General features: G+C 57.1%; 2 protein-coding genes across 5 annotated transcripts in view; one reads left to right on the forward strand and one right to left on the reverse strand.

The window, feature by feature from the left end:
- Positions 1-696: 696 nt before the first annotated feature.
- On the forward strand, positions 697-23,240 carry GPRC5B (G protein-coupled receptor class C group 5 member B). 4 transcript variants are annotated; one of them, XR_011471315.1, is made up of 6 exons: positions 5,657-6,946; positions 7,857-7,978; positions 10,090-11,103; positions 17,913-18,025; positions 20,604-20,767; positions 22,130-22,204. XR_011471315.1 is itself a non-coding variant. In XM_070413736.1 (5 exons), exons 1-5 carry the CDS (start codon positions 6,894-6,896, stop codon positions 22,331-22,333), a joined length of 1,506 nt encoding a protein of 501 aa, XP_070269837.1. In that variant the 5' UTR covers positions 5,657-6,893; the 3' UTR covers positions 22,334-23,240. The 4 variants fall into 4 exon arrangements, 3 of the variants coding, with proteins under 3 accessions (XP_070269839.1, XP_070269837.1, XP_070269838.1); XM_070413736.1 differs by lacking the exon at positions 20,604-20,767 and having other exon boundaries at positions 22,130-23,240; XM_070413737.1 differs by having other exon boundaries at positions 20,604-22,220.
- Positions 23,181-25,532, reverse strand: part of IQCK (IQ motif containing K) — a 121,993-nt gene continuing 119,641 nt past the window's right edge. The window contains exon 9 of the mRNA XM_070413739.1: positions 23,181-23,889. Within this exon, the coding sequence (XP_070269840.1) occupies positions 23,816-23,889 (74 nt within the window). The 3' untranslated portion in view covers positions 23,181-23,815. The remainder of the gene's footprint in view (positions 23,890-25,532) is intronic.

Here is a 25,532-nt window from a genome sequence, read left to right on the forward strand (position 1 = left end):
GTGTGAATGTGTTTGGAGGCCAAGGACGCGGGTGTTGAGCCGGTGTCCGCAGAAACCGGACACGTGGCGGGGGCCGGGGGTGGGGGGAAGTGGAGTGGGACTTGGCGGAAAAGGGCTGCGTTCGGACCTGCATCGAAGAGGCCGAGCCGCGGGTGTGCCTGGTGGCCTGCAGGGGATGGCGCACTGTGGGTGCGGTGCTGGTTGTTGCGGGGAGGGTACCGGTTAGGACCCCGCGCTGGAGAGTGCCCTGGGCGGGGCCAAGGCCCTACACTGCACACTCCTGGGACTTTCCCTCCGAGCTCGAGTGTCCTGCTGCTGGATCAGCCTGAGGACGCGTCGGGCGCGTCGGGTCTGCTTTCGGTGCACTGTGGACGTCGGGGGAGGGCCCCGAATTTGGGACAAGGACCCAGGAGCTGGCGCCGGCGGGTGTGCGCTATTGGTGTGGGGGTTCAGTGCGCAACAGCTAGCGAGGTGGGAAGGGGACCCGGTCTCGAAGGCTCCAGGGGCGGGGCCTGTAGAGAGCGGGACTCGGGGGGCTGAGGAGGGCGTGGTCACGGGAGGCGGGCCTTGTGGGGGCTGCGGGGGCGGGGCCTGGAGAGGGGAGGGGCCTGAGGAGGGCGGGGCCACGGCTGCAGCAGCGCGGGCGGGCCCGGGGGTTCCTGGCGCCGCAGAGGTTTGCGAGGGCGAGCAGTGAGGCCGGGCGGGTGCGCGCGCGCGGGGCGGGCCGCGGCCGCTCTGCGGGGATGTGACTCGGGCCGAGGGCCAGCGGGAGCGTCGGCGCTGCGGGCCGTGGGGGTCGGTGAGTGCGAGCCATGCTAACGGGCGGAAAGCGCTGTAGGGACTCCAGAAACTTTTCCCGCGTGGAATTAGGAGGATTGGGGGGTCTTATCCTTTTCTCACCCCACAAGGTGTTAGTGTTTTGGGGATCCGGGTTCAGGGATCGCAGTGAGGTGGTCGAGGAGCCGCAGGGAGCAGGGGGTGGAGAGGAGGGCTGGGGGGCTGCCTCCCCGGACCAGGCAGAGATCCAAGTCTCGGAGGAGAGTGTTGGCGACGCAGGTAAGGCAGCCGGGGTGGTGCCAGGGAGTCCAGGCGCCCGAGGGGCTCGTCCTGCGATGGAAGTCGCTGCAGGGCCGGGGCTGCGCTGCAAGCCCGTGGGCTGACCGCAGGCCGGGCAGGCGGAGTGGGCGCACAGGGCCGGGCTCTCGGGTGAGCCGCGCACCTGCCGCGGGGCCGGAGGGGCGGCCGCACACAATGGCGGGACTGGGCCGGGCTGGGGGTGACGACTCGTCCTGCGCTGCGTCCCCTCTCCTTGGGAGACACGGGCTCGCCCACCGCGGGACTCCTGCCTCCCGCACCCACCTCGGTCCGGGGCTGGTTTACCCGCGGGAAGGGGGCGCCTTGCCGCAGAGAACCGACCCCCCCCCCCCCCCGCCACACACACACACACACACACACACACACACACTCCCCGGTGCGCCACTGGGCGCTCCTGGGCGCTCGGACAAAGACCCCAGAGGCGTGGCGGGCGGCGGCGTCCCTTCAGGGGCCCGGGCCCCACTGCGCCAGGCTTGGGGGGCACCGAGCAGAGCCCGGGAGGAACTGGGGTCCTCGCAAAGGCTAGAGGGTTGGGAGTGAGGAACTTGGCACCGAAGCCTCGGAACTTGAGCCCAGGAGCCTTGATTTAGAAATGTCCTCGGTGCGGTGGGCGCTTCCGGAGGCCCCAGGCTGTGAGCAGCGGAGGAACGTAAATAGGCTGCACCGGGCGGCGGGGCCGAGTGGGCATTTCCCCTCCGCCCCCCGCGCTCAGCTGGGAAGAGGTCAGCCTGCCTGGGAAGGGAGAGGACGGAGGGGAAGGAGTTGCCTTTGGGGGCGCAGCCAGCGAGACAGGCGGTCCTGTTAGAAGGAGAAGCTCCAGATCTTCATGGATGAATTTATTTCAATATGTGTGTCCGCTGCGGAGCTGGGCCTGGGAGACGGCAGCGTGTGACATGGCCACAGGCGCGGGGAGGGGGACGAACACACCGAGCAGGTCAGTGTATAGAGATGGAACTTCTGTTTAGGGTGAGGCTGCCAGGAGAGCAGCGGCCGGGTGTGCACGTGCTGAAAGCTGTTCTGGGGTGACATTTTAGGGGAGCCCTGCCAGAGGGGCCCCGCTGCAGGAGATTTTGGGGAGAGAGCACTGCAAATGCAAGGACTTGGAGGTGGGGATGAAGTTGGAGGAACTGAACAAAGGCCGTTGTGGCTGGAGCTCCCAGGCAGCTGTGTGTGTGTATGTGTGAGAGAGAGAGAGAGAGAGAGAGAGAGAGAGAGAGCGCATGTGGGCACTTGGTGGCAGCTGTGACAGGACTGGATTGCTGGGACCAGCCAGACCACAACCTTTGGGGCCAGGGAAAGAAGTTGAGGCCGGAGAACTCCTTAGAGGTTTGAGTGGGAGGGAAGCCAGGAGATCTGAGTTTTAAAAGCTCCTTTAACCTCAACCAGGACACAGCAAGCAGCTTCTCCTTCATTTTGCCTCTGGGGAGAGCAAGGTGCTGGGACCTCCCAGAGTCCGTGTGCAGCGGCAGCTCTGTGGGTGCACTCAAGGAGCTTGTAAACCCACTCCCACCTTTAAGCAGTCCTTGTCCACCTTAAGGAGCACCCAGTCAGCCCACCGCCCGGAAACACTTCCACACAGAGCTTCCTGGGGTTCTGAGTTGGTGGCGTTTCTTCTCGGAATTGCAGCCTAGAGGAGCCATCCTGCCCACCCAGCAGCTGAGGATGGAATTTGCATTTAAATGATCGCTTTCATTCACGGGATCAGAGAGACTCTGCATATTCATGTGCAGAGAGCTGTGTCTGGCAACCTCTTTTTTTTTTCATATATATATTTTATTGATTTTTCACAGAGAGGAAGGGAGAGAGAGAGAGAGAGTTAGAAACATCGATGAGAGAGAAACATCGACCAGCTGCCTCCTGCACATCTCCCACTGGGGATGTGCCCGCAACCCAGGCACATGCCCTTGACCGGAATCGAACCTGGGACCCTTCAGTCCACAGGCCGACGCTCCATCCACTGAGCCAAACCGGCTTCGGCTGGCAACCTCTTTACTAACCTCTGAGGGTATTAAATCTGAGTGCCCCCAAACTGGCCACCGGGCCCGGCAGCATTGGGGAAGGGAGATTATAAAACCGTGTAACTTGGGAAGGATACCAGAGGGTGAGATTGAGGTCTAGGAAACGGCCTAATGTCAGGAAACTTTGTAACTGGCTCTCCGGGATGAGCTGTAAGGCTGCTCCTCTGTCAGAGAGCTCTGTAGCCTCCTCCCAGCTCCTGCCACACCCGGGGGCGGTCAGGCCAGGGGCAGGGGCAGGGGCAGGGGCGCAATAGCAGGCCTGGTGGTCAGCTTTTGGGAGAAACGGGTTCTAGTCCCAGCTTGACCTGTAAGTTCCACTAAGCCTCTGGCTGAACTGCCTCACTTCTACCTTCTTTTCCCCATGGGGCTATGGGGACCATGGTTGTCTTTTTAATAATAAGCAAGAACCCTCTACTCCTGGGCACCGGGCACCTCCCTGGGACTTGTCATGCACTTGCCACACCAGCCTTTCGAAGGCGACACTGTGGTTGCCTTCGTTTTGCAGGCAGAGGAGAGGATAAGGTCGAGGTGCTGTCTGGCTTCCCTCCTGCTGCCGGGAGCTGGCAGGAGGGCTGATTCTGGGCCAGCTGTCCTCTGGGGACTAAACTAGAGCCCTCCCCACCTTTCTTCTTTCCCTCCCATGACCCAGCCCCCCCCCCAGCAATCAGCTTCAGAGAAGGTGGTTCAAGATGTCTCTGAGCTGCTGGGCCCTGGGAGGACACCTGGTGGAGGATGGGGCTCCTGGAGCCCTGCCGGTGGCCCCATTGAGGCTGGTCAGACCGGGCTGCAGAGACAGATGTGTAGAACTGTGCCTCCCTCCACATGAGCGGGAAGGCAGGGGGGCTGGTTCCCAGGGATTGGCTCAGGCCTGTCGCTGTGTGTCCTGGCCCTGACTCCTCAGCAGACACCCCGTTTGAGGGCACCCAGGCTGACCTTGGGCCTCTGACCTGGTTCCTTTCAGGAAAATCACCCACTCAGGATAGTTTGGGGGTTCCCAGAGCAGATCACCCTCAAAGGTGTCTCCCTTCATACCACCTCTGGGACCTCGTCTTGGTGTAGGAGGGGGAGGCTGGGAACCAGTGGTGGACGAAATCCTGGGTGAGCCCCCTCCCCCTCCCCCTCCAGGCCATCGCCCCCAAAGGAGCTGTCGGAAAGCTCACAGCCTCAGGCCAGGGAGATCCCAGATGTGTCTATTTATATCGCAGGCACTCTATAAACGCCTACCCTGTGTTAACCACTGTCCTAAACCTAATTATTATCTTAATCCTCACACAGCCCTACTCGCTGGGTGCTGTTATCACCCTCATGTGGCATATGAGGAAACTGAGGCAAGAAAGGTTCAATCAGCTGCCTGGGGCCCCAGGGACTGCTGGCAAGTGGCAGGAATGGGCCCCGGCGCTCAGTGCACAAGGCTGTCAGGGACTCCACCTACATTCCTCCTTCATTCCTCCCAGCCTCTGCAGGCCGCTCCGGTATGAAGCATTCACTCCACCACCTGCCGCCCCTCTGGCCCCTCTTCAGGGACAGTGTGAGAGAGTGTGTGAGTATGAGAGAGTGTGTGAGTGTGAGTGTGAGTGTGACAGGGTGTGAGTATGAGAGGCTGTGAGTGTGAGAGGGTGTGAGTGTGAGAGAGTGTGTGTGAGTGTGGAGGGTGTGAGTGTGAGAGAGTGTATGTGAGTGTGAGAGAGTTGTGAGTGTCAGAGAGAGTGTAAGTGTGAGTGTGTGAGGGTGAAAGTGTGTTGTGAGTGTGAGAGAGAATGTGTGTGAATGTGAGAGAGTGTGTGAGCATGAGAGAATGTGAGTGTGTGAGTGAGAGAAAGTGGGAGTGTGTGTGAGTGAGAGTGTGAGTGCCAGAGAGTGAGTGTGAGTGAGAGTGTGTGAGGGTGAGAATGTGTTTGTGAGAGAGTTTGTGTGTGAGAGAGAGTGAGTGTGAGTGTGTGAGAATGTGTGAGGTCAGAGTGTGTGTGAGAGAGAGTGAGTGTCATAGTGTGTGAGTGTGAGAAAGAGTGTGTGAGGGTGTGTGTGAGAGAATGTGTGAGTGTATGAGGGTGAGAGTGTGTGTGAGTGTGAAGAGAGGGAGAGGGAGCAATGCAGTGTATTTAGGAGCATCTGAGTGCGGAATGAATGTGAGTGCTGTGAGCTGAGTCTTGCACATTCCTTCATTTTTATTTGTTCTTCCCTGTGAGGAGCTGCACGCTCTCATCCCACAGGTTGGTTGCTCTTTATTTATCCCATTCCTGCCACCTTCCCTGCGGTGCCTGAGCCCTGGTCTGTGTTGTCCAGTTTGGGTTCCGGGATCGCTGCTCCCCTAAGATGTGGGGGCACCCGGTGGCCGTGGAGCACACCTGGCTTTCCTGACAGTAGGCGCCTGCCTGGCCTCAGGTGGCATTCTGGTATCCCTGCTACCTGTGTCCCAGCTCCTCGCACAGCGCGCCCCTGTGCCCGTGCCCCCCACCCTGGGGCTTGTGGGTGGGGTGCAGGGAACTCTCACTAAAGTTCTCTGCTGCTGCTGCTGCTCCCCATCCGAGGGTGAAAATCTGACTTAAACTCAGACCCTGTTCCCTCCGCTCTCAGATAGCGATTCGTGCAGAACCAGACAGACAAGGGCCTGGGAGTGGCAGTGCGGTAACAGACCAAAGGAGCAGCACAACAAAGTGACTGGGATTGTGGCACCTGCGACAGAGACAAAGACCAAAGGCACTGATGGCGCCTGGGAGGGCGGGGAGGCGCGGATTCAGGTGGACTGGCCGGGGGAGGACTCGCCAGGTGACAGGCTTACAGCCTGGGCTGTTGTGCCCAGCGACAATGGTGCACTTGTTGTCTCTTGGCTCCACTGCTTCCTGCTGTGTGACCTTGGACAGCCCACTGACCTCCCGCTGTTTCCTGTAACAGGGAGATGGCAGCAGTGCTTGCTTCGCCACGTCCTGGCACAGACCATAAGGCGCTACTGTGTGCCGGGCATGGCAGAGTGCCAGCAGCACAGTGAGGGGGGTGAGGTGGCAGGTGCTGTCGCTGTCACCATGGCCATAACAGAAAACTGCGGCAACTCTGAGTCCCCCCAAATCCTAACTGAGCTGGACCCAGCTTCATTCTGCAAGTCAGTCCTAGCCCTCCTCCTGGTTGCCCTGGGCATAGTTCTAGGAGTGGGTGGCTGTGCCCTCATGGGCATCCGTGGCATTGACAGAGACCCACCAGAGGCTGCTGGGCCCACCACAGCCCTGGCCGCCCAGCTGATGGGTTGGGAGGAGTTTCTGGAAGGAGGGGGCCACGTGATATTGGAGGAATAATACAACTTCTCTGTTGGCAAGTAACACAAATCCAGCCCAAACTGGCTTAATCCATAAAAGGGAAGTTAATTGGCTGCTAGAACAGCAAGTACCAGGGTACCTGGCTTCAGGCATAGTTGGACGCAGCTAATCCGTGCACTAGGACCCATTCCATCACGTGGCCCTTTCCTCCAGGTCGGCTTTCCTCTGGGACAGGTTCCCTCCTGTGACAGTAAGTGGGTCCTCCCCAGCTCCAGGTCTACACCCTTTTGGCTTAGAAGACGTCTTTGCAGTTAATTCTAGCAAATGTCCTAAGGCTGGTTATCACGGATCTGGTGGGCTATGTGCCTGTCGTGGAGCAGTCGTGGGGTAACGGTTCTGATCGGTCAGGGGCTGCGCTAGGCTTGTGGAGCTCTCCAGAGGAAACTCCGGAGCGCTTCAGAAGTGGGCAAGGTCGGTGCGAGGGGGCTCCACCTCAGGAAGGAAAGCAGAAAGCAAGGTGTGCCCATTCGCCATGTCAGAAGGGGATGGAAGCCAGACACTGGGCCACGCCAGAGCGCCTGCAAGGTTAGGAGCCTGGTCACGTCTTGATGGTTACATCATCCCCGTTGGTTTCTGTGGTTGGAAGGCCCGTCGGGAAGGTGGGGAGCTGGGGCACCATGTTCTGTGTGTAGCCAGGCCTGAGGAGAGGCGAGGTCCCCTGAGGGTGAAGGAGGCCAAGCTCTTGCAAGGAGGGGACACAAGATGTGGCCCGAGGCCAAGGCTGGCCGCTCACCTAGTATTTTCCCCATCAACTCCAACCTCAGGCGGCCTCAGACCTTCTCAACCTGGAACGACTGACATTCAGGGCTGGGTAATCTTTTGTATGGTTGCGGGGGGGGGGGGGGTCTGTGCACTGTGGGAGCTTCAGCAGCACCCATGGCCTCTAACCCACTCGATGCCAGTTGCACCTCGCTCCCCAGTTGTGACAACCAGAAGTGTCCCTAGACGAGGCCAAATGTCCCTTGGCTTAGGGGTAAGGGGAGGCTGGGGGTCAAGTCTGCAGAAGCCCATTCCTACCCCGTCCTCCAGCCATGCGGGTGAGGAGCCTCGCTGCCGTGACTGGGGAGGCTCTGTGAGACGTGCCAGTTGTTACTTGCTGAGAAGTCTCTTGGTAGCGCTCACGTGGAAGCCATGTCTGGGGGCCCCGCTGCAGGGCTGCCACCGCGCAGGAGCAGTTGGCCTCTAGTTCCAGCATAGCCAGTGCTCACTTACGCTTGCATCCCGCATGTGCACAGGACTGTGAGGAGCAGCTTTGTCCAGGGCAGTGCTTTCCCAGAGGGTGGTAGGGGCTATGCCACTGGGTATGCAACATGAGTTATATAACACGATTCGACATTTCACGAGAGAAGTGTTTCAGTGGGTCGTTTTTCTTTAATTTATTTGTTTATTTATTGGTTAATCCTCACCTGGGGGTATTTTTCCATTGATTTTTAAGGAGAGTGGAAATGAGAGGGGAAGACAGAGAAATATCGTTGAGAGAAACACATCGATCGGTTGCCTCCTGCACAAGCCCTGACCAGGGCCCAGGCCAGAGCCGGGGAAGAGCCTGCAACCGAGGTACGTGCCCTTGACCGGAATCGAACCTGGGGCCCTTCGGTTGGCAGGCCTAAGCTCTAGCCCAGCGATGGCGAAGCTTCTGAGCTCGGCGTGCCAGCATTTTGAAAAACCCCAACTTAACTCTGGTGCCGTGTCACATAGAGACATTTTTTGATCTTTGCAACCACAGTAAAACAAAGATTTATATTTTTTATATTTATTTTATCTATTTAAATGCCATTTAACAAAGAAAAATCAACCAAAAAAATGAGTTTGCGTGTCACCTCTGACACGCGTGTATAGGTTCACCATCACTGCTCTATCCACTGAGCCATACTGGCTAGGACTGGCTTGTTTTCTTTTAAATGAGTTGATTTCAAGGACTTGGTGAGCCAGTTAAGTATATACCTACACAGGCAGTGTGTGGACAAGGCCCAAGTGGCTGACAGGGCCAGAGTGCCAATGTCTGGGGTGCATCCTCGCTGCTAACTTGCCAAAGTGGGGTGCTGTGTAAGAGCATCTCTTGCCAAGTGCCTGCTTGCTCACCTGCCTTCTCTCGTCTGCAGGCGAAGGGGCCAGACCCTGCAGCACCAGGCTTCTTCTCGGTCATTGGCATCGACAGTTCACCCCAATTTGGTCTCCCAGCCACAGTAGGGTTGGAGCTGTTCACAGGAACCCAGGGGGGAACTGAGAGGGTGGCCGATACCACATTTACTCAGGGAAGCCCCGGGACGCTGGAGCTGCCTGGGGGGCTGTTACAGCCCACACATGGTGGAGCTCAGGCAGTGAGCTGGCTGGAGACGCTTAGCAAAGGGGCCAGAGCAGCTGTACACGCGCTGCACGCGCTTTCGTGAGGCAGGAGGCTGGCTCCCTTCCAAGCCTGGAGCTGTGGTGGGTGTGGAGGAAGGGGTCCTGTGACCTCCATCTTCCCTGAGCATCTACTTTGCTAGAGTCAGTGCCAGGGGTGCTTACCCCAGACCTCACCCCAAGGGGTCATGCAGTGTCTAAAGATCTTTTGGGGTGTCAATTCGGGGAGGTGGGCTGCTTTGGGCATCTAGTGGGTGGAGGCCAGTGACAGCCCCACAGCATGGAAGGACCAGGCATGAAGTGTCAGTAATTTCAGGGCAGAGAAACCCTGTCTGTGCTGACAATCTGACGGACAGGTGGCCCTGGAGACAGGCAGGAAGGGAGGACAGGGGAGAGGGACCCTAGAAGCAGAGTGAACACGCACAGAGATGAGATGTGAGTGACTAAGACAGAAGGTGCTCTGATGGAGAGGAATGGGAGTGTGACCACGCCCGGGCCTGAGGGGACCATGTTGGAGCCAAGGCCAGCAGGGGGGACCTTTCCTGGCTGTGGCTCCAAGAAGTGTCCAAGTGGAGGGAGCAGGAAGGGCAGGAGCCCTGGGCTAAGGCAGCTGCTGTGGACTCTGGCTAGCATGGGGACCAGAGTGCATGCCAGGGAGCGCCCTGTGGGCATCCCTGGGAGAGGCTGGCAGGGAGTGAGATGGGTTCTTGGGGAATCTCTGGAGGGGATGCGAAGGTGGAAACTTGGGGTGGAGCCGGGAAGACGGTTCATTGGGCACATGGTTCTACAGCTGGAGTGCGGGAGGTGCCAGGAGCTGGTTGTGTGACCCTGGGCAGGTGCCCCAGCCTCCCGGAGGTGGCTTGTCCCTGGAAAAGGACTGGCCGTGTTGCCACCAAGTGCCAGCTGCTGCCACGAGAGGCTGAATGGCCTGCGGTGGCTGTGCCATAACTGTCTCTTTAAAGTTTCATTTTACTGCCTGATTTTTGGAGGTCAGATGCAGCCTCAAAGTCAAAGACTGTGACAGTATTCCCAGAAAGGGAGCCTCGCTCTCCTCCTCTCCTCCAGCCTCTGGTGATGAGTCATGGCTGTTCCCTGGGCCTGGCCCCAGGTGCAGATGAGGCCTAAATCCACCCACCCACTGCGGCACAGCTGTGCTGCCTGCCGGGAGGGGCTGCGGGGCTGGAGGCTTGTCCTGAGTGTCCCGAGGCACCACATGGGCTGGCAGGTTTGAAATGAGGTGGAGTCCGGGGAGTGGGAGGCTTATGATGAATTGATGTTTTTTCCCACCCTGCACCCCAACTTTCCTGGAACATGCGTGGTGCCAGCGAGAAAGATGGGAGCCCGCGGAGCTCTGGCCCTGCTCCTGCTCTACGCGGCCGCCGCGGGGGCCTCCGAGAACTCCAGCACGTCCCGGGGCTGCGGGCTGGACCTCCTCCCGCAGTACGTGTCCCTGTGCGACCTGGACTCCGTCTGGGGCATCGTGGTGGAGGCGGCGGCCGGCGCTGGCGCCCTGATCACGCTGCTCCTGATGCTCATCCTGCTGGTGCGGCTGCCCTTCATCACGGAGCAGGAGAAGCGGGACCCCGTGGGCCTGCACTTCCTCTTCCTGCTGGGCACGCTGGGCCTGTTCGGGCTGTCCTTCGCCTTCATCATCCGCGAGGACGAGGCGGTGTGCGCGGCGCGCCGCTTCCTGTGGGGCGTGCTGTTCGCGCTCTGCTTCGCCTGCCTCGCCAGCCAGGCCTGGCGCGTGCGGGCGCTGGTGCGGCGTGGCCGGGGCCCGCCGGGCCCGCAGCTGCTGGGCGCCGCGCTCTGCCTGACGCTCGTGCAGGTGGTCATCGCGGCCGAGTGGCTGGTGCTGACGGTGCTGCGCGACGCGCGGCCGGCCTGCGCCTACGAGCCCGCGGACTTCGCGCTGGCGCTCGGCTACGACCTGGCGCTGCTGGTGGCCGCGCTGGTGCTGGCGCTGCTCGCGCTGTGCGGCAAGTTCCGCCGCTGGAGGCGGCGCGGCGCCGGCCTGCTGCTCACGGCCACGCTCTCCGCGCTCGTCTGGGCCGCCTGGCTGACCATGTACCTCTACGGCAACGCCCGGCTGCGGCACGGCGAGGCCTGGGGCGACCCCACCCAGGCCATCGCGCTGGTGGCCAGCGGCTGGGTCTTCGTGCTCTTCCATGCCATCCCCGAGGTGCACTGCGCCCTGCTGCCCGCGCCGCGCGAGGACGCGCTCAACTACTTCGACGCACCGCCGCCCCGGGTGCGGGAGACGGCCTTCGAGGAGGATGCGCCGCTGCCGCGGACCTACCTGGAGAACAAGGCCTTCTCCATGGACGAGCACAGTGCAGGTAGGCAGCTCGCCACGGGTTGGGGCGGGGCCATCTGTCCTGAAAGGACTCTCTTCTTCCCTCTCGGGGGCAGTGGTGGGGGCAGCCCTGGCAGGTCAGAGCCCACAAGTGTTGACACCTGTGTGGAAACCGGCCCAGAGGTGGATTTTTATTTAGAATTGTGTCCTATGAATTGCCAAGTACAGTGGGGCCTTGACTTACGAGTTTAATTAGTTCCGTGACGGAGCTCGTAACTCAAATTACTCGTATGTCAAATCAAGAAGTGAACGAGTGAGACACATGATGCTGGGCTGATGTTGTGGCGTTCACTGTGACATTCGCTGGGGTATCTGAAGCTGGCTCGTAACCTGAATTTTAGCCCACAACTCAAAGCCAAAAATCGGCCGAGAGATGGCTCATATCTCGAAAAACTCGTTAGCCGGGACACTCATAAGTCAAGGACCCACTGTAATTAAATGTAAAAGCTGGATCTGGCCCTGCCACCCCATCCCAGCCAGCAGTTGCTCCTGTAGGTGCTCCCACCTCCCTGGACCTGGCCCAGCCATGCCCACCACCAGGTTAGCATTCATTGCTCGCACGCTGGCAGGGGGCATGTGCAGCGAGTGCCAGGTGATGGGGGCAATGCTTGTGCCCCTCCCCTCCCTCTGGCACCACGAGTGCAGAAATTGAAGCCCTCAAGTCAGATGTCTGGATTCAGACACTGTCTCTACTGCTTCTAGCTGTGGGGCTTTGAGCAGTTTCTCTCATCTGTTAAAAAATAAAAGAATGTGCTTGGTGGCGCTGCTGTGAGAGGTGCCATGCTAGGGTACCAGGCCAAGGGTCCCACGGTGCCTGGCATGGGATGTGAATCTGGCTGGGCTCTTCTGAGAGTAGAACCTGAGACCAGGCGCAGGTGGCTGGCTGGGGAGGTCGGGACGGGGGCATCTCTGGGAGCCCAGAGGGCACAGCAGGCAGGGTGAGCAGGTTCAGCAGCTGGTGGGGCCCAGCGGCCGGGGAGTCTCTTACTCGGCTCCTCTGGGCAGGTTCTTCCCCGCAGACCCCCGGGGCTGCGATGGTAATGCATTGCCTGAAATGGGTGTGAGTTTGCACGTTCCTTGTTGGTCTGTCACTTTGCCAGGTTCGGAACGCTCTCTGTTAGCCCGGAACACTAGGAGCTCGAAGGTCTAGTCTCCTGGCCGTGAAGTGGGGATGCTAGGACTGCCCATGTAGCTTAGGGTCTTCAGAAGTGGGGATGCTAACCTTTGTTGTGTGCACTCATGGACCAGGTACCACCCTGTGCATTTTAGTAGCTAATCTCTTTTAATACCTACAGTGACCCCATGAGGTCCCGTTGCAGACAGGTAACTGAGGCAGAGCCAGGGTGTGGACCAGGCAGGATTATTCTTCCAGAGCATGTTGGTACCCTCATATCCCTGATGATTCAGGATGCTCTGTGCATTGAGAAGACGGGGGTTCAGTCCCATGTCACAGAGCTGAAGCCCACCACTGGTTCAGTTCAACACTAAGTGCACAGGAGAGTGGGGAGGGGAAAGTGAGTTTTCTGGCTCCCATTACATGCATCCCTTTCTGTGGAAATGCAGCGAGTACATACTATCCGAGTAAGATCCAGAGACCAAGGGAACTGGGACCCAGGTGAGGACCAGCAGTGTGCAGGGGGCAATGGGGTTCCCCCACCCACATCTGTTACACCCTGACATGTACCAAAGCCAAGAAACTTGTCTTTTAGTCCCCTTTATTCTCCAAAATACTAGTAGTGTTATTATCCCTTTCTGATGACAAAAGGTTAGTAATACTCATTTAGGAGGCTTAGCAAATAGAAATAATAAAAATTGCTCAAAATACCCTTGCCCAAAGGCAGTGCTCCCATTTTGCCAGACTGATTCTCTCTCTCTGTCACACACACACACACACACGCATGCGCGCGCACAACGATGCCATAGAGCTGTTCTTAACCTAGCTGCACATAAGAATCCCTTGAGCAGCTTAAAGACAGATGGGTGCCTGTCCCTTACTCTGTAAGTCTCTAGGGCCCAGATATTGTAAGCTTCGAGTGACTGTAAGGTGTAAGCAGGTTAAACACTGGGCTGGGAGTGTGCTTGCCTCACTCAGCATCACGGCCAAGGCCTCTCCTGCCAGTGACTGCGGAGCCGCATGTCTGTTTCCATCGGGCACGTGATGTAGTTTTCTGGTCTCCAGCTGGCGAATGTCCCATATGTTTCTGGCTTCCCATATAAATTTATGCTGCAGTGAACATTTCCTGTTTTTCTGTATCTTTCAAAATTTTTATTTGCAGTTGACGTTCAATATTATATTAGTTTCAGGTGTACAACCCAGTGGTTAGACATTTATATAATTTATGGAGTGATTTCCCCCCCATAAGTCTAGTACCCACTTGGCCTCATCCATAGTTATCACAGTATTATCTATACGAATAAAAGGGTAATAGGCTAATTAGACTGGACATCTTCCAGACACCCTTCTGGACAAAGCCACAGTGGTGGGGGCTAGGGCAGAGGCGGTTAGGGGCGATCAGGCCAGCAGGGGATAGCAGTTAGGGGGCAATCAGGCTGCAGGGGAGAGCAGTTAGGGAGCAAGCAGGCCGTCAGGGGAGAGCAGTTAGGGGGAAATCAGGCCAGCAGGGGAGAGCAGTTAGGGGGCAATCAGGTTGGCAGGGGAGAGCAGTTAGGGTGCGATCAGGCCTGCAGGGGAGAAGTTAGGGGATGATCAGGCTGGCAGGCAGAGGCAGTTAGGGGCGATCAGGCCAGCAGGCAGAGGCGGTTAGGGGGGATCAGGCTGGTAGGCAGAGGCGGTTAGGGGTGATCAGGCAGGCAGGCAGGCAGGCAAGTGATTAGGAGCCAGCAGTCCTGGATTGCGAGAGGGATGTCTGACTGCTGGTTTAGGCCTAATCCTGTGGGATCGGGCCTAAACTGGCAGTTGGACATCCCCAGAGGGGTCTCAGATTGGAGAGGGTGCAGGCTGGGCTGAGGGACACCACCCCCCCCCCCCACCTGCCATGCACGAATTTCATGCACCAGGCCTCTAGTCTATAATAATAAAAGCGTAATATGCTAATTAGACCGGACAGCTGAACAACATTCCAGATTTCCTTCCAGATGAAGCCACCATGGCTGGGGCTGAGGCAGAGGTGGTTAGGGGCAATCAGGCAGGCAGGCGAGCAGTTAGGGGAGATCAGGCTGACAGGCGAGTAGTTAGGGGCAATGTGGCAAGCAGGCGAGTGGTTAGGGGTGATGAGGCAGGCAGGCAGAGTGGTTAGGGGCAATCAGGCAGGAGAGTGATTAGGAGTGATCAGGCAGACAGGCAGAGTGGTTAGGGGTGATCAGGCAGACAGGTGAGTGATTAGGAGTGATCAGGCAGGCAGAGTGGTTAGGGGTGATCAGGCAGGCAGGCAAGTGATTAGGAGTGATCAGGCAGGCAGAGTGGTTAGGGGTGATCAGGCAGGCAGCCAAGTGCCCTTGATCAACTAACTTCCTGCAAAAAAGAAAATAAAAAATTCCCAGACTGCATCTAAAGTTGCACCGAAGAATCTGTGCCTTGGAGTCCTGATATATACTGCCCCCCTGTAATCATCGTATGAGAGCCCTATTTCCCCACGTCTTCACCAGCCTTGTTTGTTGTCAGACTTTTTTTAATAGCCCTGCTTTGCATCATCCCACGTGTGTATCCACTGACATTTCCATGGGACCAGGCAGGGCAGCTCCAGGCAAGCCGTGCCCTCAGAAAGCTCAGAGGCTGAGTTGGCATCTGACTGGTGCTGCCTCTGTCCCGGTTACCTTTGCCTGCAGGGACGCCTGGCCACGCTCCTGAGCATGGTGAGAGCAGCTGTTGTCAGCTGTGGCACTAACCTCAGCCAGCTTCTACTGTAAGGAACTGGCCCCGCAGCCGGCCGGACAGGAGCTACAGTGTCCTGGTCTTTTGCATTTTCACCTGCTGGCCTTTCAGGCTCCACTTCTTTGAAAGCTGCCTTGGCTTTCAGAGGTGGGATGCATCCCAGGTGGCCTGTGGCTCAGCCACGCCTGCAGCCTCTGCTTCCTCGTTCCCTTCCCCCAAGGAGGCCCTGATATGCACCACTTCACCAGCCTGCTGCTTATGAATAAGTATCAACAGGGCATGAGGTATGTGAATAAAAAGATTAAAATACACTGAAGGATGTAGCACCTCAGGTCACATCTCGGGCAGTGTTAGCAGGTGCTTGAAATGCTCACCTTTCCAAGAGCAGGAAAGGAAAGAGTTTTTTCTTCTGGGAGGGATTTGGGCTCAGATCTCATTAGGGCCGAGGGCTATTTAAACCCTAACCCTTAGCTTCCCAGTGGAAGGCCCTCAGTGACTTGCGGGGGGGTGGGGACGGGGGGGCGGGGGGAGCTAGCCTCATTCACAGAGTCTAGACAGGGGAGGGCTGGCATTCAACCTCTGATCTTTGATTCCTGTGGGGACCTATGGGTGAGCCCTGCTTGCCTTTCAGAGTTGACCCAGGTCAGAATGGGGTGTTAGCTGGGATTCTCAAAGTTTCAAGTAATGAAAATCTGATTTTAATCAGCTTAAGCAAAGCAAGATTATAGCACAGCAACAAAACTGATGGACTAAGGACAGAGCTTCAGGAGGGGTTCGATCCAAGAGCTCGAGGTGACAAGATTTGGTATTTCTCCATCTCTTAACCTTTTAGCATCTTGGCAGCCCACAGCTCTAGGCTTGCACAGAGTCCTAGTAGAAAAGAGGAACATTTCCCAGGATGCTAGAGAAAAATCCCAGAGTTAGCTCTGATTGGACCTGTTGGCCCTTCCTGAGCCAATCAGTGCGGCTGGGGAGACACGATGCCCTGGCTGGCTAGGCCTAAATCACATGCCCACCTGGAGGCCAGGGGAGAATGCCACCGTAGCCAACACTCAGGGGCTTAGAATGTGGGGGAGGGATGTTTCCCAGAGGAGAGGCCCTTGGGCCAGTGCACCCCACAGCTGGGCAGGGCAGCGCTGAGTCCCCACCACAGCTGCTGTGTCTGAACCTCCCTCCATTCAAGCAGATCAGGCTAGGGATTGAGACTGGGATGGTCTCCTGTCCCCTACTGGGCCAGGCGGCCCCTTCTCTGCTTCCCAGGAAGGACTTCTCCTTGCTCAGAACGTGCACAGGGGCTGTGAAGGCTTGGAGATGCTAAAGCAAAAGAGGTTTTCATTAGCGTGTCTTGGAACTCACGTTCCCTATCCTGCCTCAGTTTCTTTGGTCCAATCTGGGCCCAGCTGCCCCCAGTGTCACTTGAATTTAAGTTTCTTCTAATGAACTAAGTGTGGTGGTTAAAACCTAGTATTCGGAGCTAGTATAGTGTGATTGTTATGAACACAGCTTCTCTGCCTGAGTTTGAATACTGATTCTGTCACTGATCTGCTGTGTGACCTTGGGCAAGTTACTTAATCTCTCTGTGCCCCGTGTGAAGTGGAAATCATAGAAGTGCCTGTGGTGCTGTGACAGTTAAAGGAGTTTATAGGTGTATAAACTCCGTGCCTGGCTCCTGGGTGGCATTCTCTGAAGGTGAACTGCATTATCCAGGTGGTTTTGGTCCCTTTCCCAAGGAGTTTCTAAAAATTGCAAGATCTCTTTAGTCAGAAAGATGACTCCCCCAGTAAAGACTTTCAGGAGAGGTTTCTCGGAACAGCAACATCAGTGCCTTCGCTGGAAATGAAGATCATGAAGATGCCACCACACCCTGGAGGTGGACTTCTGTTTTGATTTTTAAACAGTCCTACTGCCTTCTCCACTACTCTTTAATAAGACTGTTTTTTAGAGCAGTTTTAGGTTTACAGAAAAATTAAGCAGGAAATACAGGATGTTCCCACAAGCCCCTCCCCCAGTTTCCCTGTTACTAACAACTTGAATCTGTTACATTAGTGTTGCAGTTAGTGAATCCTTACTATTAGCCAAGCTGTCATGGACATGTGGGACATCACTCCTGGTTTGCACAGCTCTGTGCTCTGGACCAAATGCATTCTGTCCTCTCCACTGTTAGTTCTGGTGCAGAATAGCTCACGGCCTAAAGATGCCCGCGCTCCACCATTCATCCCTAGCCCAACCCCAGCGCACGAACACCTTTACAGTCTCTAGCTTTGCCTTTTCCAGCATATTATAGCTGGCACCATACAGTGTGTAGCTCTTACAGGCTTAGCAATATGCATTTAAGTTTTCTCCGTGTCATTAGGTTTTCCTTTATTAAAAAGGGGGAGAGAATCTCTGAAAGTACACAGCAGATAAGAAACACAGTGTATCCCGAGATAGAGCGTCCTGCCTGTTTCTCTGTCTTTGCTTCAGATCTTAATTCTTTCCTGTTCAGCAGGAGCCCCCCGTCTGGTCCAAGCCCCTCTGTGCCCTGCCTTTCCCGTGAGACGCCCTCTGTCATGTGCCTTGGTCCATGCTCTTCCCTGCTTCTGTGTGTAGGGACACAGTGAGCCGTGTTGACGGTGTGATGTTGAACTGGCCATGAATGGCATGCTGTAGTGAGGTCTTTGGTCCAGGGGACCTGGGAGTACAGGGTGTGTCCTTGTCCCCTGGAGCCTGCAGGTGGGGAGGGGGAGGCCTGGCCTGTCTGCCTCAGCAGCTGCAGCCTGAACTCTGCAGACTCCTCCCCGCCCCCAGGATGGGTCACTCGGGACAGAGAACAAAGCCCGTCTGTGACTTGTTGGGAGTCAGGCTGTGACAAAGGGCAGGAGGGAGGGCTGTGTGCCAGAGCGTGCTGATGCAGGGGAGGAACACAAAGATGTCTCTCTTCCTTGTTGTTTTGGTGTCTGTGTGGCTCCCACCTTCCCCAGCTCTCCGGACAGCAGGGTTCCGCAACGGCAGTTTGGGAAGCAGACCCAGCGCTCCGTTTAGAAGCAATGTGTACCAGCCGACCGAGATGGCCGTGGTGCTGAACGGCGGGACTGTGAGTATCAAGACCTGGTGTTTTGGCGGAAACCTGAGGGGGAGGGACGAGGGGGAACAGTTCCCAGAGGGACACAGCTCTGCAGGGGCTGCTAGGCCTGTGCAGACAGCAGCTCTAGCAGACACTGAAGCGGAATGTGGAGAGGCTGCCATTTCTCCTACCCCTCTCCACGCACCCAGGCCTCTGTAGTGTACCACCCATACCCGGTGTACCACCCATACCCGGTGTACCACCTATACCCGGTGTACCACCCATACCTGGTGTACCACCCGTACCCGGTGTACCACCCGGTGTACCACCCGTACCCGGTGTACCACCCATACCCGGTGTACCACCCGTACCCGGTGTACCACCTATACCCGGTGTACCACCCGTACCCGGTGTACCAGCTATACCCGGTGTAACACCTGTACCCACTGTACTACCCGTACCTGGTGTACCACCTGTACCCACTGTACTACCAAACCCAATGTACCATCTATACCCAGTGTACTAACTGTACCCAGTGTACCACCCGTACCCAGTGTACCACCTATACCCGGTGTACCACCCATACCCGGTGTACCACCCATACCCGGTGTACCACCCGTACCCGGTGTACCACCTGGTGTACCACCCATACCCGGTGTACCACCCATACCCGGTGTACCACCTATACCCGGTGTACCACCCATACCCGGTGTACCACCTATACCCGGTGTACCACCCGTACCCGGTGTACCAGCTATACCCAGTGTACCACCTGTACTCGGTGTACCACCCATACCCGGTGTACCACCTGTACCCACTGTACTACCCGTACCTGGTGTACCACCTATACCCGGTGTACCACCCGTACCCGGTGTACCACCTGTACCCACTGTACTACCTGTACCTGGTGTACCACCTATACCCGGTGTACCACCCATACCTGGTGTACCACCCATACCCGGTGTACCACCCGTACCCGGTGTACCACCCGTACCCGGTGTACCACCTGTACCCGGTGTACCACCCGTACCCGGTGTACCACCTGTACCCACTGTACTACCTGTACCTGGTGTACTATACCAATTGCACCACCTGTACCCAGTGTACTACCAAACCCAATGTACCATCTATACCCAGTGTACTAACTGTACCCAGTGTACCACCCATACCCAGTGTACCACCTATACCCGGTGTACCACCCGTACCCGGTGTACCACTTGTACCTGGTGTACTATACCAATTACACCACCTGTACCGAGTGTACTACCAAACCCAATGTACCATCTATACCCAGTGTACCATCTGCACCCAGTGTACTATACTGATTGGACCACCTGCACCCACTGGACCACCTATACCCGGTATACCACCTAGAGATTCCCTTAAGTGTCCCTGTATCTTGCGGTTCTTGTACCCAGTGAATTCTTGGGTTTCATTATACAGAATGTATCCCTCTCTCCCTGGGAGGTGACTTAAGAAAAGCCCAGATTGCCGAACCGGTTTGGCTCAGTGGATAGAGCGACGGTCTGCGGACTCAAGGGTCCCGGGTTCGATTCCGGTCAAGGGCTTGTACCTTGGTTGCAGGCGCATCCCCACTGGGGGGCGTGCAGGAGGCAGCTGATCGATGTTTCTCTCTCATCGATGTTTCTAGCTCTCTATCCCTCTCCCTTTTTCTCTGTAAAAAATCAATAAAATATATTTTTAAAAAAAGAAAAAGAAAGAAAAGCCCAGAATTACGAAGTGGATTTTGCTGACGCCCAGCCTAGTCAGGCCCTTAGCCCCCCGCCCTGTGCCAGCTGGGCCCGGGCTGCCCCCCTCCACCCCCCCCCCCCCCCCAGAGCGTTCTCTCTTGAAAAACTGAAGTGCTTCTCCTTTCCCCTCTGTGAACACAAAAGTGGGTTAGCTGGCTGGTGCCAAACAGACCTCAGCAGAACCGTCACTGTCTCTTTTGCCTGTGAATGACCTCATGTTGCTTCTCCATCGAATCAGATACACATTTACTCATCCCCACATTTACTGCCAAGCGCACTCCCTGCTTCTTCCTAGGTGCATGAGCCACTACAGGTGCGAATGGATTTCCATTCCTTCTGTCATGTGCCACGCCCATGCTCGGCCTCGGGGCTTTGTGTCGGATGTGGTCAGGGCTGTCTGCGCTGGGGGCAGGGCTCCTGCCTGTGGGTGCTGTCGGCGTTGCCCTGCAGGTGGGAAAGGCCCCCAGATTCCCACACTGCAGCCCTCACCGCCCCCCCCCCCCCACTGGGCTGCCTCCCACTGGGCTGCCTCCCACTGGGCTGCCTTCTGGTGGGGAAGAGCCTGACTCGAGCCCCCGCTGTTATAAATAATGTGATTAGAAGGTGGACCCAAAGGTCAGTCCTACGCCCCCCTGGTCCCTTCAAGACAGAAGAGCACCCTGACTCAGAAGGTGAAGGGTTTCTGGGTAAGGAAACATTTATTCTGGCGCATGACCCCAGAGAAAGGAAGGTGGGCTTCCCAAGAAGGCAGAGCTGGGCACCCAGCCCCGGGAGAAGGCAGGTGCTGGGCCTTGTACTGTGTGCTGCAGGGACGCTGACTTCCCAGCACAGAGCTTAGTGTGTTTCCTTGTTTCCAGATCCCAACCGCGCCACCGAGTTACATGGGAAGACACCTCTGGTGAGAGACGCAGGCCGACCTCTGAGGGCTCATCCGCTGTCTCTCTGGGAGGAGTCAGCCACTGCGGCCGCACAGGCACCTCCCGCCAGAGCTCTGGAAACCCTAGGCCAGGGCCCATGAAATGTGAGCACTGCTGAACGGCGAGCTAACCCAACTGCCCCCGCCCCGCCCCCGCCCCCGAGCCCCGCAGCCTCGACCCTGCACACTGCAGCGAAGCTAATTGCCAGTAGTGTTAGCTCCCTCGCAAACAGGGCAGGAAGCCCGTCGCATCCTCAGGTGGACCAGCCCCGTGCTCACGGCTGGGGGCCAGGCAGCTGTGGGTGAACGTGGAGGTGCCCCCACGCCCCCGGCCTTCTGGAGGTGCTGTCTATCGAGGGCAGAGGCAGTTAGGGGCGATCAGGCACGGGGCTCTCTGCCTGCACTTTCGGGGTCAGGAGCAGTTCAGGAGGCTGTGGTGTGAGTCGAAGAAGAGGCCAATCGGATCGGGAGGCCCCCCCACCCCCACCCCCCACCCCCCCACCCCCCGGCCTGGAGGTGCTGTCAGTGCCAAAAGGGGTGCAGCCTGGGAGCGGGAGTGACCGTCACAGTCAGAAAGTGGCGATCTGCACAGCGCCTCCCTGGGGCCTCTGAACCAGTGTCTTGGCAGGAAAATGAGGCGCTACCTACCCCCCTTGTGTTGCCGCCCACCAGCGGCCTCGTGCCCGCTACCATTCATTTCAAAGGCTGAAGTGGGGCCACCAGCTTGAAGCTCGGGGTCGGCAGACGGGCGGGCAGGCGCCTCAGCAGATTTTCCCGGATGGGGCACCGGGTGCCTCCGGGTGGAGGGTGGCACTGCTGCTGGCATTCGGCGAGCTGGATGCAGCATCGAGCTTTCTGCTGCACGGCGGGGAGTGGTACATCGCTAACTTGGTGCCTGCAAGGTCCATGAAAATGGTTCGAGTCCTCCAAGCCGTTGTCCTGCGTGGCTCCCACCTGTTCCCAGCAAGTCCCCCCCGGTCCCTGCATTCCACGGCTCAGCACCCAGCCCACACACGCTGCACTGTTTGGCCAGCACAGCCGCTAACAATTCTCGGCACATCTCAACTGAGGCAGGGGTTGCACAGGAGGCGGGGCCTGAACAGCCCAGACACCTGTAACCTTTTAGGAAAATGGAAAAGGTTAGTGTTTGGTGAGGGGAACTGACCTCTTCATAACCAATGTGTCTGAGCTGAGTGTGTTTTAATAAACCTGACTTTTCTCCAGGCCTAGTCTCTGCTGTCCCCCCTCCACCTCCACCCAGCCCAGGCGTCTGTGGCCCTCCTCCCGGTTCCCTCTGGCCAGCACCTTCCTCACGCATGCCCAGCCCAGAGCCCGCCGCTCCCAGGACCCGACCCCAGCCCTATGACAGGAACAGCAGGGGTGGGTGAAAACTCAGGGGTGGGGGGGCGGGGCAGACCCAGACCCAGAATTCTCAACATATAAAAATCTTCCAACACCTGTGTCCAGGCCACTGGGAACCGACTGCGTTACACATCCTTGTGCCAGGAAGTGGCCACTCAGCCCCGGTCCCTGGAGTCCTTCAGAGCCCCAACCCCACCTGGGACTCAGGATTTGGCTGCAGAGCCCGCAGGGGGTGTTCGTACCGCCCTTCCCTGGGCGCAGGGGCCCAGCATGCCAGGCGAGCTCGGGGCAGCGACTGCGGGCATGTAACCTTTGACCCCACACGTGGAACAGCTTTGTGTCAAGGACTGAGATCTTTTTCCTTCTTTTCTTTTTAAGCCTCTGATTGTGACTGCTCTGCGTTTTGCTTTATTTGGGCACTAAGATGGGCGCAGGCCGAGTGCGGCCCTGGGCGGAGGTGGGGGGAGAGTGCGAGAACTGCCGTTTCCTAGTGACGTCACTGGAAGGTACAGAGAGACATCTGTGCCCAGAGACGCAGCCAACTGTCCCCACAGAGCAAAGTTCAAGTACCAAGTTAAGTGGTGCCTGTTTCTGTGAACAGCCTTGTTGGGGAAGATGATCTGAAGAGGCATCGGTGGTAAAAAGACCTAATCGTAAGCACTCCTGTCCACATTTGCTTACGAAACCACCATGCACTCTCACAGCCACGCGTGCCCCCTAATGGAGATGGTCCTTAGAGGCTGGTGTCTCCCCGGGAGACGGAGCTGACAGGCACGCTGGGAAGCCATGCGCCCCAGGTCTCGGGTCTGTGGTTGGAAGCGCGGATGTAGGGGTCTTCTAGGTCAGCCAATGCCGAGTTGAACCCCAACTGAAGGGAGCTTGTGGCTTTCGTGGCCCGAGGATGCAGTGACCCCCAGCTCACAGGAGTGCCCAGCGGGTGCTTTGTGTTCATTGATAAAGAGCTATAGCTCACTTTTGATAGATAATATGTATTTATTAAATGTATTAACATGTGTTTTATAATGTACCTTCATCCTCCGCTGGCTGACTGTCGCGTACTTATGAGAAAAAAAATTAAAGAAATTTCAAGACAATCAATGTGCACTATACATGACTGTATATAACTATTACAAATTGAAAAGGTTGTAAAGCGTTGGCAGATGGATTTTATTTTCAAAATGCTATTCTTAACACAGAAATAAAGGCTTTACTATTTACGTAAGATGTGTGGTAGCTTGTCAAACAACCCAATACAACCACAAGGCTACGCCTATGGCTCTTTGAATGGGAAAATCCTGGATAATGGCAAACCACTGACCCAATGAGGGTCACCCATCAGCTTGCCCACCGAGTGAGGAGCCTGCTGGGTGTGGGGCCTGACTCCTCTGGGTGGTGGGAAGGTAAGGCCGTCTCCTTTGGAAGTGACCGCAGGCAGCAAGGCCTGTCGTGAAGAGCAGGTACCAGATAAACTAAGACCACGCAGGGGTCGGGGACTTAAATTTAAACATGGCTCTTTGCCAAAGTGGGACACGGGTAACCAGGACGCTTCACTGCTTGCAACTAGAGCTTGTTGTACATTTTAAAGGCGACTGGTGTAGAAGAACACTGAGGCGCTGGAGAAATAGAAGACTGAAAGAATAACATATAGGGATAATGCAGAAAGACCAGTAAAGTACGAATTTCTTGCACTTACAACAAGTGCTGTCTTATGTTTTCTAGCCATTAAATCTAGTTGGTAAAGAAATAACAAGAGGAAGCATAACTTGGACTCTGCCTGAACCTGGTCCCTGGTCAAGGAGCGGAGGTCGGGGCGACAGCAGCCTCTTCCTCCTTCACCTCCTCCTCCTCCTCCATGGTTTGTTTCACTGCAAAGAAACAAAAGAAAAGGTCAGGACTGGGTTGTCATTGGGAAGTCGAGAACTGGTGTGTGGAGAAGGCCAGTTGTACCAGCTGCTGGGCTGTCCCCAAACCCGCACATGGGTCCATGGCCACCTTAGGTCGGCTCCGCAGGTCAGAGTGCACTTGCAGGGGGGACTGAAGGAGGAAGTTTTTCTGAAGATGACAGATTCCAGCTCCGGCCTCAACCCTGTGTGTCACCACTCACCCCCCCAAATTAAAAACTCCAGATAGCTTGGGGTCAGTACAAGATCGGAAGAGCATCTTTTCAAGACTTTCATGGTCTGGGATCCTGATGATTTCGAGTCAGCCAAAGAGGAAAGGGAGCTGAACACAGCATGGCACTGTTGTAAGGAACACTGTCCCAGCAGATAACAGCGCCTCCCCCCAAATATGCACCCGTCTCCTGGTGGGGGGAGGGAGCCTTTGGGAAGACTCTTGCCACTCTTGGCTCTAGTGTCAGGTCCCGATGTGGGCGCCTGAGGCTGTTCGAAGCAAGGCACAGGCACAGCTGGCTTTTGTGGAGAGCCGAGTGGGACAGAATGGATGGCGGTTTCACCGTGGGGTAGGGTTCAGGCCAGCCCACTCGGTCCTGGTCCTGGCCTCCCAGTGACTAAGGCCACACACGGGCAGACCCCAGCCCAGGGGAGGCGTGGACCCCAACCGGACCCGAGCAGCGTGGCTGCTCCCAGGTGGGAGCGGCTGAAGCTTCGGGCAGAGCAGGCCGGCCCAGCAGCTTCCGGCTCAGGCAACACAGGCTGCCCAAGGGACACGGTTTATTCAAAGTCCATTTCCAAATCACCTCTGTGTGGACTTGCAATTGCAACATTTCCATTGGCCCCGCCCCTACTTCCCATCCTGGCCCTGCCCCATCCCATCAACCTGGCCCCGCCCCATCTCTCCATCCTGGCCCCGCCCCCGCCTCCCCATCCTGACACTGCTGGTGTGTAAAGATCCCCAGGTGACAAAGGAAGAATTGGAAATGGCATCCCCCAGAGTAGCCTCTGTTTAATAACTAGCAAAATGCGTAATGCATTTATTTAGGTTCTCATGACTGTATTAACCCAGACAAGAAAAATACTGCTAATACCTGGAGCTGTGCTCTGGAAACATGAAACACTTCTCAATGTGTGTGCCTTTCTGTGCCACGTGTCTGGGCAATCCCAGTGAAGACCCTGTTGGCTGGCAGGTGATGAGGCCCCACAGATGCACCACACACAGCTGGCCTCCCAGCCGCACTGACCATGTTTAGAACTGACTGAGGTAGCCCCCTGATGGGCAGCGGTTGCCAGTTCCCGCGGAGGGCCTCGCACGGAGCTGGGAAGCGGGCCCGGGGGCAGTGTGCAGGTAGACACAGGTACCACAGAGCTCTCCAGGGGTGGGACCAGCAACGTTTGCATCACTGGGCACCTGGGAGAAACGCAAATCCCTGACCCACAGTCAGAGCCGCCTGTGGAGCCTGCTGTGTGCTCCCCGACCTCTGGCGGGTGCTGACGCCTGACTCTGGTCCCTGGCTGCACTTAGGAGCCCGGGCGGCCCCTGAAGCCTACAGTGCCTGGTCTCACCCAGACCTTCTGGGCCTGGGCCTGGGCCTGGGCCTGGGCCGGGCCTC

This window comes from Myotis yumanensis, unplaced genomic scaffold, assembly GCF_028538775.1.
Source record: "Myotis yumanensis isolate MYYU_CA2020_CCGP unplaced genomic scaffold, mMyoYum1.0.hap1 SCAF_4, whole genome shotgun sequence".
NCBI classification, from domain to species: Eukaryota; Metazoa; Chordata; class Mammalia; order Chiroptera; family Vespertilionidae; genus Myotis; species Myotis yumanensis.